We start from the raw sequence: 18,369 nt of genomic DNA, 5'->3' as shown, positions 1-18,369 counted from the left end.
TGTAGCTACCACCCGTCACCAGACAACAGTGTTACAATACCATTGACTATAATCCCTCTGCCCTACATTTCATCACCATGATTTATTCCATCTGTAACTGGAAGCCATGACCTCCTACTCCTCTTTACCCACTTTGACATCCCCCTCCCCCCGGCAATCACCAGTTTGTTCTCTGTGCTTATGCATAAACTGAAATATTAAATGCTAAATTAAAGGAACAAGAAAACATAGAGCCAAGAGGAAGGGATTTAATTTTAGGAAGACTTTAGGAAGTGGTGAGTTTGAGCTGGCCTAGAAGGAACCTGGTGTTGATGATGACTAGTGGATGAGGTAAAGAGAGAAGGCCATTCCAACCAGAGAGTAGAGCAGGAGTAGAGAAGCAGAGAATAAGAAAAAGGCCACCTTCTGGAAACAAACAGGGGCCTTGGTGTCTGGTGCTCAGGGAGAGAGGTAAGGCTGGAGAGGAGGATGGAGGACCAGTCCAAGAAAGGTTGAAGGAGGTTGGATCTTACTCTGTTAGCAGGGAGAAGCTGAAGGCCTTCACCCTGGAGATGGAGATATCAGAGCAGTTGACTAGAAAGAAAGTTTTGGCTCCAGTATGGAGCAAGTTAGAGAGGGAGGGAGGCTTTTCCTGGAGGAAATGGTTGAAATTCCAGAATAAGCATCCAAGGGAGAACGCTTAGATTTCTTGTTTTGTACCTCTTGCGAGAAGGCCTTATTTCTCTACTTTTTTAATATGAGAGAGAATTGTAAAGATGGAATAGCGGATGCTTCACTGTTACCTTTATAGGATATGAAATAGTATTCAATAATGCCTTCTTTTCTGTCTAAAAACAAAAATTGTGTTTCTGGGAGAAGATTATGAATAATTTTTGTGAGAATACATTTTCTTTAATCAAGTCATAAATGAAAACTTGATTTACACTTTCAGAGAAAATGCAAACTACATTTCAAAATGTCTCAGCATAAAGTATTGAATGTACTTCAACTTTTAATCTCTCTCAAAATGATAATATGCTAAGTGCATTTCAGGCTGTTAAATAAAAAGCCTGTTCTGAATTCACTGTATCTTTTAATCAGGGTGAATGTGCTGGCTGACTATTGGCTCACTTAAAATCTGTGTTCTAAAATCAGTGTATCTGTTAATGCAGTGATTTGTTCAAAGCATGTACATATGCTTACATAATACAGGTCATCCTTCCATGTATTTCATTTCTGTTCAAGTTTTTTAATAGAACAATTGGCTTTTAAATGGTTATATAGATATGTAAAACTTGTTACTCATGATTAAAAACAATAGAAATGTAACTGGCATGGATTATCATCTGAAGACTTCTAATATTTGCCCATTTTCATGTTACTCCAAACATTTTCTAATCAATAACATAGCAAATGTGCATTGGAAAACAGTAAACACATTTTAGAGTTTTAAAATATTTCCAGCATAGACACTATCTCTTAATTATTATCCAATCCCATTAGATTTATTTAAATATTTCTGTTCTCAGGTAAGGATTCTAATTTTGTCCTGAAACTCAGTCTGAGTTCTCCTCCAGGATGTTTCTTTCTATTCAGACATATGTTTATCATCTCAGAAATTCTGGAATGGACCCATCTAGGAAGACTTTAAAAATCAGCTTTCTGTAAAACAGGGAAAAAATCTTTCTGTTTATTGTTGTTTCCTAATATCTAACAAAAAAAAATCATCTGTAATCTGAGGAGGTCCTACATTTTGATGCAAACTTGAGACCTCTTAAACCATGCCAACATGTGCAAGTGAATTCATGATCAGAAGCACAGGCTTTCTGTAGCCCTTAGCATTCTCTACATTTCCACATGCAGGGGAACTAGCTGTTCTAGTAACAGCTTCACTTAATTAGTTTTATGGGACAAATTTTCTATAATTGCTTGTACCAAATAAATGTCCATACACATCTTCATTTGCATTTCCAATTAAGTATTTGTTCATTTCACCTATGATAGGTTTTGTATATTGCAATGGACACAGTTACACAGTCATTTTTTTTAAGTTGATGCTGAAGGTTTTGGCCATTAAAATAAAGAATATTTATATTTTACCTTACATTAAGATTTATGGATGTATGGCCACCTAAAAATTTAAAAATGGCTAAAACATATTCAACTCTCCTTCCTGCCTAATCCTCTTCCAATATGTCCTTTGAAATACATTTTAAAAATGTAAATGAGGCAGATTTGTCAATTGGCCCTGGACACTAGGAAAGGGTGCCTTTAACATGCTGGAATGATCACAAACCCTATGTAATATACAAGGTGGATGGGATTTGGTTAGGACGGACAGGCTAAGGGAGAAAGAATGCCTCATGGAATTCCTCTAATGTCATGGAACGAGAAAATAGCAAGTATTAAATCCAAGCATACCCCACATGAGGGTAAATGCTGAGTGGGTGAAACTTTTCTAGTAAACAGAAAAACCTCTTACATTGAGTAAAAGAGTAAAATCTAGCTGCTGCTTCTTCAGAATGCCTCAATTGTGGCAAAGCAAAAATGGATGAGCACAAGTGTAATGCATAGATGTAAATAAGTGGTAAGTCAGAAACATACAGAGGACACGTTATTTTATGGCCCCAAAATGACTTCATTACCAATAAAACTTAGAGCAGACATTAATCTTTATGTGAATACTTTCCCAGAGAAGTGTGTGTGTGTGTGTGTGTGTGTGTGTGTGTACACACACACACATATGTGTTAAAAATATTTGAAATACATGAAAAAATTATCAACTTAGAAACATGATTATATTATCTATGAAGCTTTGGAAATATCAGAAAAAAATAAGGCTGTAAAGTGATGTTTCTTGAAGGCCCAAATGTTTGAAAGTCCAAGTTCCATGAAGTGAATGTTCATAAAGTTTGTGTGTACTGTCCTACAGCTACTAAATTTCTGGGGATGACACCCTGGAATGTTCCTTTTTCAACAAGTTCTTAGATGAAGTTTAGGCATATTAAAGCAGTGATTCCCAAATTTTAGAGACTAAGCAATAAGCTTGATCTAACGTAGTGTGTGTGTACACACATAAATACATAAGATATTCTGTTCAAATACCTGTCTCATGTGCTTGAATACTGATCATGTGGGCTCACAAAATGTCTCAATAGATTCCAAAAAGGCAGAAACTAAATTATGATCACAGTGTTGGGCGAACATAAATTAGTAACGAAAATGAAACAAATATCAAAACACCAGGTGGGGAAAAAAAAAAAAAGTCCCAAGGAGCTAATGTAGATACCAAAACTACAGTTACAGACTTTTTAGAAATTAGCAATGAAACACTATACATAAAGCTATGGATAAGGGCCAGAAGTATTATTCAGAGGAAATCCTTACCTTGAATGCTTTTATAATTAAACAACGAAGGTTGAATATCAATTAAGCATCACAACAAAAGATAAAGTAAATAAAATTAGTAAAAGGAGTTTATGAAAATTAAAAAAAGAACAAAAATGTAGAAAATATGTAAACAGTTGATATGATAAATCCAAGTATTTGTTTCTCCAAAACCCAATAAAATGGAGAGGCCAGTTACAAGGGTAATGAAAAATAAAGTATATATTAATAAAAATAAGGAAACAAGAAATACGGGGATCGCTATGAAGAACATAACTAAATTTTACTGAAGAGTATGGAAGACAACTTGAATCACTATAGGAATATATCTTGAAAAAATTTGAGTGTTATAGAGGTATAAAATCTTCCAGATTACTATGAATATAATAAAGTTCCCCATCTGGAAAAATTAATGTGTAAAAATAGCAAGAAAAATTATGTTTAAAATATAGTTAGAGAAATGTGAGTATCAGATACTCACATTAGTGAAATAATTATTTATGAAAATATCAGAAAAAATCATCAAATAATTTCACCCTTTTCTCCCTACATCTTCTCTTCCAAATAAGAAAATAACAGATTCAAATTGTTTAATGAGCAAGTTTTTCAAAACCTTAACGGCACAGGCAATTCTTACATTACTGAAATGTATTAAGGACATAAAAGAAAATTTGTGAGTTTATTCATTGAGCTTAGAAGAATTCTGATATCAAAAACTCAAATTTAACAAAAAAGGAAATCATATACCTTTCATGGAAGACCATTAGGAAGACCATGAAAGCACATTAAGAAACCTAATTGTGTAATTTATATTATTAATATATTAAGAGAACAAAACTTGGCAAACTCAATAGATTTGAAAGGGGCATTTGATAAAATTTAACATCTGTTCCTGATTATGGAAAAAATTAGTCTAATAAATTAGTAATTGATGGTACTGCCTTACCATGATGGAGATCTATCAGAAGCATCACAGACATCAGACTTACTGTTGAACAGAGAGATTTTGAATTTAATGAACTTCTATGCTTACAAATTAAAATAAAGCTTTTTATGTCAGACCCAACCAATGTAAAACTATAAGAATTTATATTTTAATGAAGAAAACAATATTATCTATCTGATGTCAACTATCATCTACATATGAACAAAATTAATGAACAGCATCTTGAAATTAAAAAAGGTCAGTGAAATGTAAGCAAAGTCAAAATTAAGAAAAAAATAATCAATGGCCTTACCCAATAGGAAAACATCTTAAAAACAGAAAGCATCAAGAATTTAACAGCAGGAAACCAAAACAATTATAATGCTTAAGTCCTATGTGAGGAAGTTCTAGAACCGTACTAAAAGACATGAAAAAAACCTGAAATGATTGGAAATCACTTTATATATATAATAAATTTGAAACATGAAGTCACTGAGGAAAAGAATAAATGAAGTGATGACTGTATGAGCGATTCTGGGAAAGCCAGTTGCTTACTCATCAGGGAAAAATGCATCAATGTGTTACATTGAACACAGTAACGGTTTTGCCATGAATTAAAGGTCAAACATTTGGAACAAACTTCATAAATAAAACTGTTAAAATAATGAGGAAGTCCTTTGTTAACCTGAAAACAGGAATGATAAAGGAAAAAAAATCTGAAGATGTCAATATGGTGAAAACAAAAATTGCTATTGTAAATTAAAACTTGTAAATGTAGAAACAAATGGATGATATCTCTAACATAGAAGGTTTTTGTTTTTTAAGCCAAAAGGAAGAGACAAGTCAATTTAGCAAAAAAGTGGTGGAAACAGGTGGAAATTCAAATAGCTAATAAACATCTAAATGGCTCAGGCTTTATTCAGTAAGGATCATGGTCCTCCATGCAGAAGATGGAGCCAGACCACCTGGGTTGGCCCCCAGTCTTGTCTCATCATTGGCTGTGTGATTTTTGACAAGTTCCTTAACCTGTCTCCATTTCTTCCTTGATGAAATGAAGATAAATATAATGTCTAACTTGGAGGCTGCAGCGAGAATTTAAATGCTTTGAGCAATGTGAAGTGAGTACAGTAGCACATAGTACCCACTTACAATGTAATCCACCATCGTCATCACCCTTGCTGTAGTAACTTAATGATCAAATTAATTGAAGCAATTGGATTAACAGATATGGTAGATTTCTTCATTACTAGTGATGATTAAAAGTAGACAAAGGATTCTCTGTGCTGTTGGAGGGAACATGACTTGATACAAGCCTCGTAGAAGGCACTTTGATAAAATGGATTAAAATTTAATCCACACGTATCTCTGAGCATTTATATTCTAGGTATCTGTTTCAGAGAGGCAACTGAGCCTTGGAGAGATACAGTAATTACTCACGGCCACACAGATGCTAAATGCCAGAAATGGGAATTGAATCTAGGTCTGGCTTCCCAGTCCTACCATGGCCCACCACTAATAAACATGGGAAAGACAATGTGCAGTCTCATTAGTTGGAAAAAAGAAAAAGCACATATTAAAAAAACCTGAGGCCATTTTCTTCCTTTGAAATTGCTGTATATTAAATAAAAATGCCTGCAGTTGGCAAGGTTGCAAGGAAATGGATAGGCTTATTCACCGAGGCTAGGACTAGAAATTAATATTGCATTTTAGGAGGGCTAACTAGCAGTACGTGGCCAAAACCGCAAGAACAGGCATATCCTATGACTCGGCAATTCCATCTCTAGGAATATATTTTTGGGAATGCATCATGGATGCATAGAGGTAGCTATATATAAAATCATCAGTGTTTACAGTTAAAAATTGGAGACAATGATTTACAATGGAATGGTTAATTATAGAATCTTCATGAGGTGAAGGATTACTCTGAATTATGTACAAGAATTGGTTATTACATTGGGGATGTTTCCTATGGCTTTTTTTTTTAATTTAAAAGACAAGTGATTAATAAGTATATAAATGAATATAAGACTAAGAATAGATATTATTTAACGAGCAGTTTCTACTTGTCTTTCTTTACTGCTTTCTGCTGATTTTTTCATAGCAACCTCTGAGATACATATAATTTTTTATTCCCATTTCACAGATTAGGAAACTGACAAACAGAGGGAGTTATGTAACTTGTCCAAAGTTATTCAGCCAATCTGAGGCAGAGTCAGAATTTAAACTCAGTTCATCTGCCTCTGGAGTCCCAAATTTCATCTAATACACTACAATCCTATTTTCATAAATAAATACAAATGTACATTAAAAACTAGAGATGTGTGTTTACTTCTTTTAAAAAATATAATATTGTAAAAACTTTTTAAACCATTTTTGTAAATTTTACATAATTCTTATATATAAGAATATAATATATAGAATACATAGTATATATATATAAAAGTAATCTATATATATATTATTTTTGTAAGATAGCTTATATTTTAGAGAGAGGAATTGATAAATGCTGGGTCCACCAAAGTTTCCTGCCATTTCCAAGGTTCAGAGCTGGGTTTTGGGTGGGATGGATGGCCTCAAAAGGGAGAAGAAGTGGGTATAAATGGTAAGGGTCAGGGTAATGAGTTCAGTGTCATCTCCCCTGGCAGGTGGTTGACTTTATAGTCAGGGCAAATAATAACCTTGTGGGCATTTTCATTTCCGTTGCCATTTGGGTTGGTTTGTAATTCATGCCATTGGAAGCAGGCCTGCTTCCAAGTAGGGATGTGAATGTGAATTACTACCAAGTAAAGAGTATTTATTTTCCTCTTACCCAGCCACATGTCTGTCCTCTTCTCATTTTATTAGAGAGTCATTTTGTATATATGCATCAGCTAGGACCAACTGTTGTATTGTGATGTTGTCACATTGAGGTATTTCCCCCTTTGCATGGAAAGAAGTGTTTGATTAGCAGCATGCTTGTTTATACCCAGATCTTTCCACTTTTTCACAAGTGGGTCAAGCTGAGGGATAAATATGACTCTTTAGTTTGGATTTTGCTCTTAAATATGTATCTTCCCTCCCTAAACCAGTTGATGGATTTTATGCATATTGATTCTGATTAACTTTTCTATTGCATCAGTTGGTAACTGGTCCAGTCAAGGAAATTTATAGCAAAGCATAATAATGATAATTCTTTAAAGAGAGTTTGAGATGAGAAAACAATTTTGTTCCCTATTCCACATAATCAACTTCTGTTATATGCTGATTAAAAAAAATTTCCTTAAAAATGAATGTAGTATCTTTTTGACTAAAAACTTATTCATCCAACTTTTAAAAAGTTACTCATATTTACTATCAAAAAGCTTTTTTAAGAAGATTTAAAATTCTTTTAAGTAGAAAAAAATAATTGAATAGTTAAACGATGATTTCAGGTCAGATTCAAATCTAAACCAGACTGTCTTCTTTATAATTTGTCCTTTGGCTCCAAAATCCTGAATCATTACTCAACAAAACAAAACAAAACAAACAAAAAAACAAAAACAAAAAAACTTCCTGTACTCTTGTATTCACTGGCTAATTTAACCAGGAATTAACTGTTATCATGCACTTGATAAAATCCTTCTGGTATATTGTTTATGAAAATAAAGGGACATGCAAATGCCCATTTCCTTGATTGTTGAAGTCAGTTTCTAATTAGATTAAATCTATGTTACTGTTCTGCAGAAGTGCCTTCCTCAAATGATTGCCCAGTATCTGTGCTCTTCACCTCTGAATAGATGAACATGCAAAATGTGTGTGATAAGTCAATCTGAAGAATTTTCTCATAACGGGTGAAAGACATTGTCCGTTTTTTTATTCAATGACCTTTATCTTGGAATGAAATTAAATCATCCCAGATGTCAACCCAGGAAGACTCTCCAAATGAACTTAGAGACCTCCTTTTGTCACAAATCGAAAACTGTATAGTTGTTTTTTGCCTTGGTCAACAGAGACTTAAAAATTAATTTTAGGTCTTCATTTAAGTGACTATCTCATACCTAAAAGATGAAGGTATATATAGATTCTTTGCTCTAAATTTTCTTTTGGCTGTGTTTTAATTGTCCAATTATTAGAGGTTTTATAAACAGTTTCATAAACTGCCAGAAATGATTTTCTGAGTTCTACGTATAAATTACAAACATAATTCTCTTGACAGGAAGAATATGGTTAGCTTTCCTTTCCTGTTGTTTAGATGCTCTCATATAGCAGTTCGGCAAGTTGAGATGCTACAGAACTTTTTATCCTATATTCTTGTGTTGGAAGTTCCTATATTATATAAAGACTGTGAAAAATGAAAATCTTTTAAAAATACTCCCTTTACTATTTCAGTGTTGAATATACTAAATATTCAAATACATTGACCTGCTCTTAAATTAAACATATCCCAATACAAAGTAGGATATTTCCTCTTTCCCTTACTCTCCCTTTTCCCAAAAGATATTCCTATAGCAGACAGAGAAGTTGGAATCAACCAAATGTTCATCAATAGGAAAATTAATAAATGAGTAAGTTCATATTCTGAATATTATATAGCAGTTTAAAGAAAAGCAGATCTGTGTACTATATACACATTATCAAATCACGTTGATTGATAAATACAAAGTGAGGTTCAAAACACAGTTTCACACAGAAAGAATTTAAATTACTTTTTTCAAGGGGATATTTATGAATATAAATTCTCAATACAAATTTAGGAAGGATACACGCCAAATTCTGATCTAATTTCTGTCCGGGAATGGGATTGTGAGATTTGTAGAAGTTCAAAGGGATTTTTGTGTTGTTTCTTTTCTGTAATCTTTCAAACATTTTACAAATGTGTAAACTTATAGTTGATATGCTTTAAGATAATATTATATGAAAGTACCCAACATGAATAGCCTATATGATATCTCTAGCTTTAATAACTGATTTAACATCCCTGGGTGGATTCTGTGTTTTGCTGACACAATAGTAGCACATTTGAAAAAGAGGAAAAGATCATTTACAAAAAAATCAACCCCCCCCCAATTACTATAAAATATATTTTTTTCTACCGATACCTCATGTTCTTCTGTTGCCCTTTCCTAACCCTGAAGAAATCATGGAAATTTTAAGATAACAGTACAATGACTGTGGGTTGAGGCACAGCTAAATTGGACTGAATTCAGGTTGGCAAATTGTCATGCTGTTTTTGTATTTATTTCTTTCAACTTTAACACCCACAATTTATTAAGTGAGACTGTGGATAAAAGAGGAAGCTCAGAATCCTGTTTGGACACCGTTTAGGAAGGAAACCAGGTCTTTATGGGGCACCCCCTTCCTCTTAGCCACTGGCCAGGAAAACCATCTTTCTGTTTAAAACCTATTCAATCTGAGAGGTGGGGTGACTTTGGGAAGGAAGGTGACCTCTCCCTTGTAAAGTGTAATGGCTCTGTTTCCCCCATGACTTATTCAACTCATTTCCACCACTGTTTATAAGAACACTTGTGCTGAATACTTGTAGTGACAGCAATAGTCAGTTAAAATATGGCTCAAATTTCATGCCATCAAATTTCCTACATTATTTCAAATCTTTGATTATTATAATCCTAAATGGAGCTTTTGTTAGTTCAAGTTTTGCTGATGTCCTTTTGGAGTTACCAGGTATTCTTCTTACAAGCCAGAAGTTTAATCAATGCAGTGTACTGCCGTGTAATCATAAAAAGCAAGGCTGGTTTTGAATCTGGAAAGTGGATGCCTTGATGGGACCCACATCATTTCTAAAATGGTACAAGAAGTATTTTTCTTGGATGCCTTACATGTTGGGGTCCACTAGCAGATTAGGGTCTGGAAGTGATGTGACCTGTTGGCTGAGAGATGATATCAGAGGCACTTGTTTATTTTGAAAACTACTCAGCATTTTGCGCATTGTAAATATTTTTGATTTTGACTTCAGCTTCAGCTCCTCGTGAATTGAATTTGCATTGCTTCATGGCTGTGCAACACTGATCATCTTATTAAAATCAGTTCCTTTATTTCTTAAAAATATTTTAAGAACCACTTTATTTGGGAATAATTTTAGATTTACAGGAAAGTTGCAAGGATAATTGGAGTTCCTATGTACCCCTTGGCTTGTTTCCCCTAATAATGTTAACTCTTCACATTGCCATGGTACATTTATCAAAACTAAAAAAAGAAAACAGACGTTGTGCATTACTGTTAACTAAACTTTGGTCTTTATTTGGATATTACCAGTTCTTCCACTAATGTCCTTTTTCTGTTCTGGGATCCAACTCAGGGTACCACATTGCATTTAATCATCTTATCTCCTTCGGTCTTCTGAATTGTGACAACTTCTGAGGCTTTCCTTTTTCCCATGACCTTGGCAATCTAGAGACATACTGGCCAGGAATTTTGTAAGATATTAATCATTTCTAATCAATGAAAATGGGTAACATCTGAGATTCTTGAAGGAAAGCCCATGTAGACCTACTAATAACTTGTATGACTAATTTTTCATTATTAACCCAGTTTCAGCCTGCTGATTGTTACTTTATCTTCTCAGTTATAACAGCACCCTAGATTTTAAGGTCGATGTATGATGTACTATTTGCTGAATATCTAATTCATCTGTGTGTGCATTGTGCAGTTTCAACTTTGCCAGTTCAAACTCCACAGAAAGTTGGTATTTTACCTATTGTTTATGACAGATTCGAGATGGACAACCGAATTGCTACGTATTGAAGAATAAAGATTTAGAACAAGCTTTTAAAGGAGCTATTTACTTGGAGATGGACCTCATATATAATCCGGTAAGTCTAGCTGGGCCATCCATACCTTCCAGCTTCTCTGTACCTAAAGTAAAAGATGACCAGCTTGGCAAGACTCAAATCCATGTAAAAGTGTTTCAGAAATGTTGCAGTGAGAGAGGGAGAGAACAGGGTTTTAAACCTCAGCTGTAAAATCAATGCCAGACAATCCAGTTTTCAACTGGTATTAACCCCTTGAGCCGGTAGAAATGATGGTGTTTAATTTCCAGTACATCTCAATGTCAAGGAAAAAAATTTTTTAAAAAGGAGAAATTAGTTTGTTAGCAAAAACTATTTTTTTTTTTAAAAAAGGAGAAATTAGTTTATTGCCTGTAATCTTCTCTAAGGCCACAGCTGGTGGTCAGACAGAGGTCTTTGTAAGCCTCTGACATGTTATTTAATTGTTACAGTAGCTGTCCAGCTATCCAATACTACCAAAACAAGTAGTTACTCATTTAGAAACTGCAATTTAGGAGGAACTTTTCAAACATATCTTAAACCTTTAATTTAATATAAAATATGTGAATACTCATTTGCCAATCCTTAGCTCTGGGCATAAAATTTGTTTTTTATGCCATGGATTTATTGTGTTCTATAACATATTCCTTGCATAAATATGCTCATAATATATATAGTCATATCTAGTTTCAGGTTTCTTTTAAAGTGGAGATCTACTTTATCTACTAAGATACAAAACAATCTGAATATAGAAATTTCCAGACTGTTTTTCCCCCCATAAAATCATTACCTCAAAAACTATCTTTTTAGGGATGGACCTTTATCAAGGCTTTCTAGAACAACCCACATTTAAAGTCTTCTGGCCTATGCTGGTTTCAATAATTTATATGATAATTGATTAAAATATGGAATTATAATAATGGGCAAAACTGGCATAAACAAGTTTGGGAGTCCTCACAGTTGATTTGATTGTTGTGAGCAGAGATTCCTCGACATGCAGAAAACTAGCCAACTTAACTGTGACCATGCATATGCCATGTATCTGCAGTAGGTTCCAGAAAGGAAAAGGAGAAAGCAGGTTAATCCAGTTAGTGGTAGAAATGAATGTAGGGTAATGGAGCTTTTACAGTAATTATAAGAATGGCTGCCATTTAGTGGCCACCTGCAGTGGGCCAGGCTCTGACATTATTGCATTTAATCCTCACAATAAACCTGGTAAATAGGTATCATTAATGCCATTCGACAACGAGCAAATGGAATTAAATAACGGAGCTGATTGACAAATAAATAAATGAGTCAGCAACTTTCTGATTTTGCAGTGATTCCTGTGCCACCCTGCTTCTTGTTTTTGTATTTAAGAATTACTCATAAAATCATCCTGGGATACCTGGGTGGCTCAGTGTTTGAGCATCTACCTTCTCTCAGGGTGTGATCCCAGGGTTCTGGGATCCAGTCCTACATCGAGTCCCTGCATGGAGCCTGCTTCTCCCTCTGCCTATGTCTCTGCCTCTCTCTCTGTGTGTCTCTCATGAATAAATAAATAAATCTTTAAAAAAATTTTTAAAAATAAAATCATCCTCTTTTTTTCCCATTTAGTTCCCTTTTTCCCCCAAGGAAGTCCTCTGTGCCTCTTATCCCACAGGCAACTCCTCATTTCCTGCTTCTTCCTGGCAAGCCCTTGTACATAGACTCTACACAATCCAAACCTGAGATTGAAGGAAGAACATTTATAAGGAAAAGATGTCAGTTGTGTTATTTTCCATCTGTCCATCTGATGGAATGTAGAAGGACTTGAATTTTATTCTTTGGGCTTTTCGGAAGTATGGTGAGCGGGACAAACTACTAATGCTTTCTAAGCCTCAGCGTATTCCCCATAAAATGGGTCTCAAAGGACTCATATGTACTTTTCCATATACTTGAGAGAAAATGCGATGCTGTGTGGAAAGGTGTTTTTACAAGCCAGGAACTGATTTTCTTTCGCAGGAAAGCTATTCTTGGTGAAAATTTCCTTCAAAACCTTAATGGGAAGGTAGGTGTAGTTTTTAGACCTGATGATACATTCAGAGGGAACGTGTACCCTTCTGTAGATATCACAAGCTTGTCCCATTTGTGTTTTCTTACTTTGCCACAAAGAGGTGTTTTAATTTTTAATAGACAATTCAAAATATTAGGTCTGCCTGGGAGAGACCATCATCTTTGTCATGGAAGAAATCTTCAAAAAAGATTAGTTGGAGAGCCTCATGAACCCAGGCTTTTTTTTTTTTTTAAGATCTTATTTATTTATTCATGAGAGACCTAGAGAAGCAGAGACACAGGCAGAGGGAGAAGCAGGCTCCCCGCAGGGAGCCAGATGCAGGACTTGATCCCAGGACCAGATCATGACCTGATGACCTGAGCCAAAGGCAGACACTCAACCACTGAGCCACCCAGGTGCCCCTCAACAGTGGTTTAAAATACCTCCACTGGTATGCAAAATGGATACAACACTCTGGAGTTCCCCAGTCAGATCTGGTCTGACCTGCCCAATTGTGCTGGTGAAATGAGATTCCCAGGAACACAGCGGAGTGCCCCCCTCCCCAATCCCTCTGCTCCCTGCCAGGGGCCTTAGGGTCAGAAGATAGTGGTTTCCATATTTTTCCCAGTCATTAACAAGAAAGAGAGAAGAATGAAGTCTATTTAAATGTTGCTTTTTTTAAAAAAAACAATGATGTCTTTCTAGGTCAAAGCAAGCATTAGGACCTTTACTCCCAGAGAAAAGCGCTTTGTTGAAGATAGCCGCAAGCTGTCCAAAAAGGTAGGTGGGTACAGTCAGCTGGCATCTGGTACACTCAGCACCGGAAGTGCTTATTCCTCCCTACTTAGCATCCCTCCCTCCCTCCCTCCCTCCCTCCCTCCCTTCCTTCCCTCCCTCCCTCCTTCCTTCCTTCCACCTCCACTCCTTCCTCCTCCTTATCCCCTCTGTCCCAGAATGAGGACCTCAGGCAGCAGGCTAAGAAGGAAAAGACTGGAAGCCTAGATGTTGGATGAAGTAGGTGTCAGCCCTCCATTTTGTCTCCCAGGTCATTCTATCAAGGAAGATTCCTCAACTTGGCTTGCCCAGCTGGCCTCAATCACTTCAGGCCCTTTCAGCCTCCTCCTCTCAGGAGGCCTTTACCGCCTTGGCCCCACCGAGATCTTCGGGGCTTCTAGCCTCAAGCTCCCCCCAGCTGCTCCTACCAAGTTTATATTTTCTAAATAGTTGGAATATGTTGGTGTTTTACCTCATTTTTAGTTAAGTGTCTCCTGCCTGTTTCTCTTCATTTCTCCACACACACACAGTTTAAGAAAAAAGGGAGGATCAGGGCCCAGTAGGAGGAAGTTTTGCATTTTTTTTTTAAAGCATGACCTTTATGTTTCTTTTCAGAGTCCCTCCCTGTCTTATTCAGACGCAGTTCAGGATTTCACTCTGTACCTATTGTCCCTCTTCAGTTGTGTAACAAAGAACAAAGTGTCCCCTTTTTCAAGTGTTTATTACTTCCACCACTTCCTGTGGGGTGAGCAGCTGTGGATGACATAAAGCAGTTAAATATAAATGCATCTCCTCATCCCTTTGTTTCCCGTGAACTTCTGGGCACACTTGGGAAAGGCCTGGAATGTCTTCTGAAGGGAGCATCCCAATGTTTTGTTTTGGTCTGCCATAACATGGAGTGTAATATTTATTTGGTGTAATCTGAGTAAACGGCTTTTACTATTATTATTATTACTGCCTTGTGCCCTCTTTACTTGAAAGTTAAAACCCAAGTAGGGGTAGGTGGGGGTAGAGCAGCTTTGCAAACAAGTTGAAATGAATCTGCCTGCAAAGGGGAGAAAAGACGTTTCTTTTGCCAAACAGGACCTCCCTCCACATGGGGTGGCTTTGGGCTCTGAGAGCTCCAGGGGATTTGGGGCTGCAATCCTGGGACCTGTAGGGATCCTCTCTGTGTGCCTCTCACCACTGTGGGTGTCCAGATTTTTACCCAGTTGAAGCTTGTCCTTCTGATGCAGGTACTTGAGACCACTTACCATGTGGCAAGCACTTTTCAAAGGCCCTTAGCTTTCTTCACTGTCTAGAAGGTGAATACTAAGATCCACCCCATCCTAGAAGACAAGAGAGGTTAGGAAACTGGTCTGAGGTTGCACAGCTAGGAGGTAGGAGAGCTGGATTCTCCTCCCAGAATTATGCTTTCCTGTAGACTTTTTCTTCTGGACGACATGAGCTAGAATACTTACACATCTAATTTCTACAATAAATCCATCCATTTCCTTCTAAACTAAACAGTATAGATTCTCTCTCTCTCTCTCTCTCTCTCTCTCACACACACACACACACACACAGAAATCCACACACACACACCAAATGCCCTGCTGCTATAGCTTTTACGAGCTCAGTTTTGTCCTGAATATTATTGAAACAGGCTATTCTCCATCGAAGAGTTATAAAGTACATTGCATTTTTCCCCTCTATGGATGATGGTGTCTTAAAAAGAATTTTAGAGGAAGCTTTAGGACTTTTCCGTCGTATTCTATTTTTTAATTGGCAACTATACAAAATATAATTTAAATGAGCTGCCTGTTCTAAAGAGCATATTTGGAGTATTTAAATCTAGTTCCTTGTTTTCCATTTTTTTATTAGATCTTATCAAGAGATGTAGACCGTGTGAAAAGAATCACCATGGCAATGTGGAATACAATACAGTTCCTTAAAAGCTGCTTCCAGTGGGAATCCACATTGAGAAGTACAGTGGCATTCGTGGTAAGCTTCTTTTTTTTATGTTCAAATTATTTGCTTCTGAGTAAGTCCCAAGTCCAAATGCAGATGGGCTTTATTTTACTGACATGAAGCAGAATAATACACATTCAACATAGCTAAAGTTCACATCTAAAAGAAACTTTAAAACATAAATGGTATCCATTCATCTTTCTGAAACACATTGCAGCATAGATGAATATATTGATGTCTAAGACTATACTTACATCAGATTTACCCTTGGAAATCCCTTAAATTACCCAAATCTTACCCAAGTACTATCTCTCAGCAAGTTTAAGAGACTTAATGTTTTATATATGTTTAAATGTTTCTTTTTTCCACTCAGAAATGTGTCTTTATGTATGGTGATGATGATGATGATTATTATTATTTTAAGATTTTATTTGTTTATTCATGCGATACACAGAGAGAGGCAGAGACAGAGGGAGAAGCAGGCTCCCCACAAGGAGCCTGATGTGGGACTCGATTCCGGGATCAGGTCGTGAGCTGAAGGCAGACGCTCAACCACTGAGCTATCCAGGCGTCCCTGGTGATTATTATTATATTAACCTTGTCCCTTTAGTCCCTCCATTGTGCCTGTTTCTCTTCCTATGTCCCAGTGAATGCTGCTGCTTTTTGGAAAATGACTATTGAAAAATCACCTGACTAAACTTATCTAATTTATGTTTTAAGTAAATATTCCCAAACTTTGATGTAAAAACATTTATTCATATCAAACCACTTGAGTTACTTGACAAGGTAACCCAATACTACCTAAGAGAGTGACCAATGCACATGGCATGCACTCTTTCTTCTCCCTGATAATGCTGGCCATCCTTATGAGCTTACTAAAAATCACAAAATCTTAGAAGAGCGACAAGAGATCTCAGGCCCACTGAAGTTAACCACTGAGAGTCCAAGAATCTTGTAAGGACTAGAGAGTTGGTGCAGTGCCTTCACCTGACATCTTGGGGCACGCTCCGCCATTTGTAAAAGGACTTGTTCTTGATGGGATTGGTAGTGTCAGACATGGGAGGAGAAATCCAATCTCTCAATTGCAAATCTTGTCCCTTTTTATCTCTGTACTGTGCAGAGATCACAATAAAGCCTAATAGGATGTGTGAGTGGTTCTGAGTCATGCATGATCTTCGGTAAATCATGATTCTTCTGTCTGTTTTGTTTTGTTTTTTTATTGGCAGTGCTCTCTCCTACTTCACAGGCATATCCTCATTAAAAACAGAATTAAAAAAAAAATCAGCCTAAGATGGCAGTGGATTCAAGGTCACTCCCATCCTTATTACACAAACAAGTATATCAACTCTGCAAGAGTCTTTTTCTTTGCCATCGAGAATGTTCTGTTTGGTTTAATTAATTTTGGATTTTCATTACTTCAAGATGTAGTGGGTCTATGATGGCTGTAACCTGGGCCTTTAATATTCTCTGGTCTGAAGTTGCTAAAAACAATTATCCTTAGTAAAAACATTAATAAGATTGTTATTAATCCATATCTGTCTTGTCTTGGCATGTATTCATCTCCTTTCCTTTCTTACATTCTCCTCAGCTGGGGGCTTCATGTGTTGGCTTCCTCTTCAGCCTCCCCACCTCCACTTCCCACCTGAATTCTCTTTAAAAAACTTTCCATGGAATGTTCTCTTGTGATTCTGGGCAAAAGAGGAAAGTCAACACAATTGGTGGCTTCTTCCAGTCAGCACCCCAGCCAGCCCCTGTGAAGAGGAGAGGATTTCCTCTTTCTTGAGCTTAATTTCTGGCACTGTGATTTTTAGAAAAACAGAGCTCCGTTGCACTGGCTTATGTAGGGGACTGACAGAAATGATTAATGGGCTGCCGGCCTGATCTGAAGAAAGATTAGAACAAATGAATAGAAATAAGTTGTCTACTAAAGGGACTTCTAAAAGGGAAGGGAGCTTTCGCAGTGGGGCCACTTGTGCACCATCCGGTCCACTATACCGGGAAGCACTCTACCAGGCTGGCAGACGCAGGCTGCCACTTCATCCTTTCAAGTCACTGTAGCCCACAAAATGGAAGATAAACGCGGGGCTCTTGTTACTGGTCCTCCATGGTGGGATTTTGCAAGGAGACATGGGTTTGTGAGACTAGGGGAGTGGCCAGTGTGTGTGTGTGTGTGTGTTTGGAGACATTTCCCAACCAACATCATTGAGAAAATGCAGTCAGTTAGGAATGACATGACACCTGCACAAACCTTTTCTCTGCAGGTACTAGAATGAGGAGTGCTCCCTTAAAAGCATTTAGTTTTCCATTTTAATTTGCAATTCTGTGTTTGAATGTTCATGTTATGTCTACTTTGACTAGCTGTAGCAGATCTCCGAGATACTAGAGATACAGAGAGGTAGTATCTTCCCTCCCTAAGACGATAAAGTGTCATCTTCTTAGAGAATGTTTTCTATTGCCATTATCATCATCATCATTCCAAAACTATTTCTGCTTCTAAAGCAAGAGCACATAAAGAAAATGTACTTTTAGGATAAAATAAGAATACATATATATTGGTCTCCCATATTATTTTTTAAGATTATGGGTATCTAAGCCTT

The 18,369-nt window shown here is 36.5% G+C and overlaps 1 protein-coding gene across 8 annotated transcripts in view; it reads left to right on the top strand.

Annotated features, from left to right (window-relative positions):
- MCTP2 (multiple C2 and transmembrane domain containing 2) overlaps positions 1–18,369 on the top strand; it is a 241,489-nt gene that overhangs the window by 143,804 nt on the left and 79,316 nt on the right. For all 8 annotated transcript variants that reach the window (XM_072737201.1, XM_072737205.1, XM_072737203.1 and 5 more), the window contains 3 exons: positions 10,978–11,079; positions 13,754–13,828; positions 15,686–15,805. In XM_072737201.1, coding sequence (XP_072593302.1) covers positions 10,978–11,079; positions 13,754–13,828; positions 15,686–15,805 — 297 coding nt within the window. The remainder of the gene's footprint in view (positions 1–10,977; positions 11,080–13,753; positions 13,829–15,685; positions 15,806–18,369) is intronic.

Source organism: Vulpes vulpes, chromosome 14 (genome assembly GCF_048418805.1).
Source record: "Vulpes vulpes isolate BD-2025 chromosome 14, VulVul3, whole genome shotgun sequence".
In the NCBI taxonomy this organism is placed as follows: domain Eukaryota; kingdom Metazoa; phylum Chordata; class Mammalia; order Carnivora; family Canidae; genus Vulpes; species Vulpes vulpes.
The sequence above is the reverse complement of the archived record's forward strand: the minus strand, read 5'-3'. Positions and strand labels throughout refer to the sequence as shown.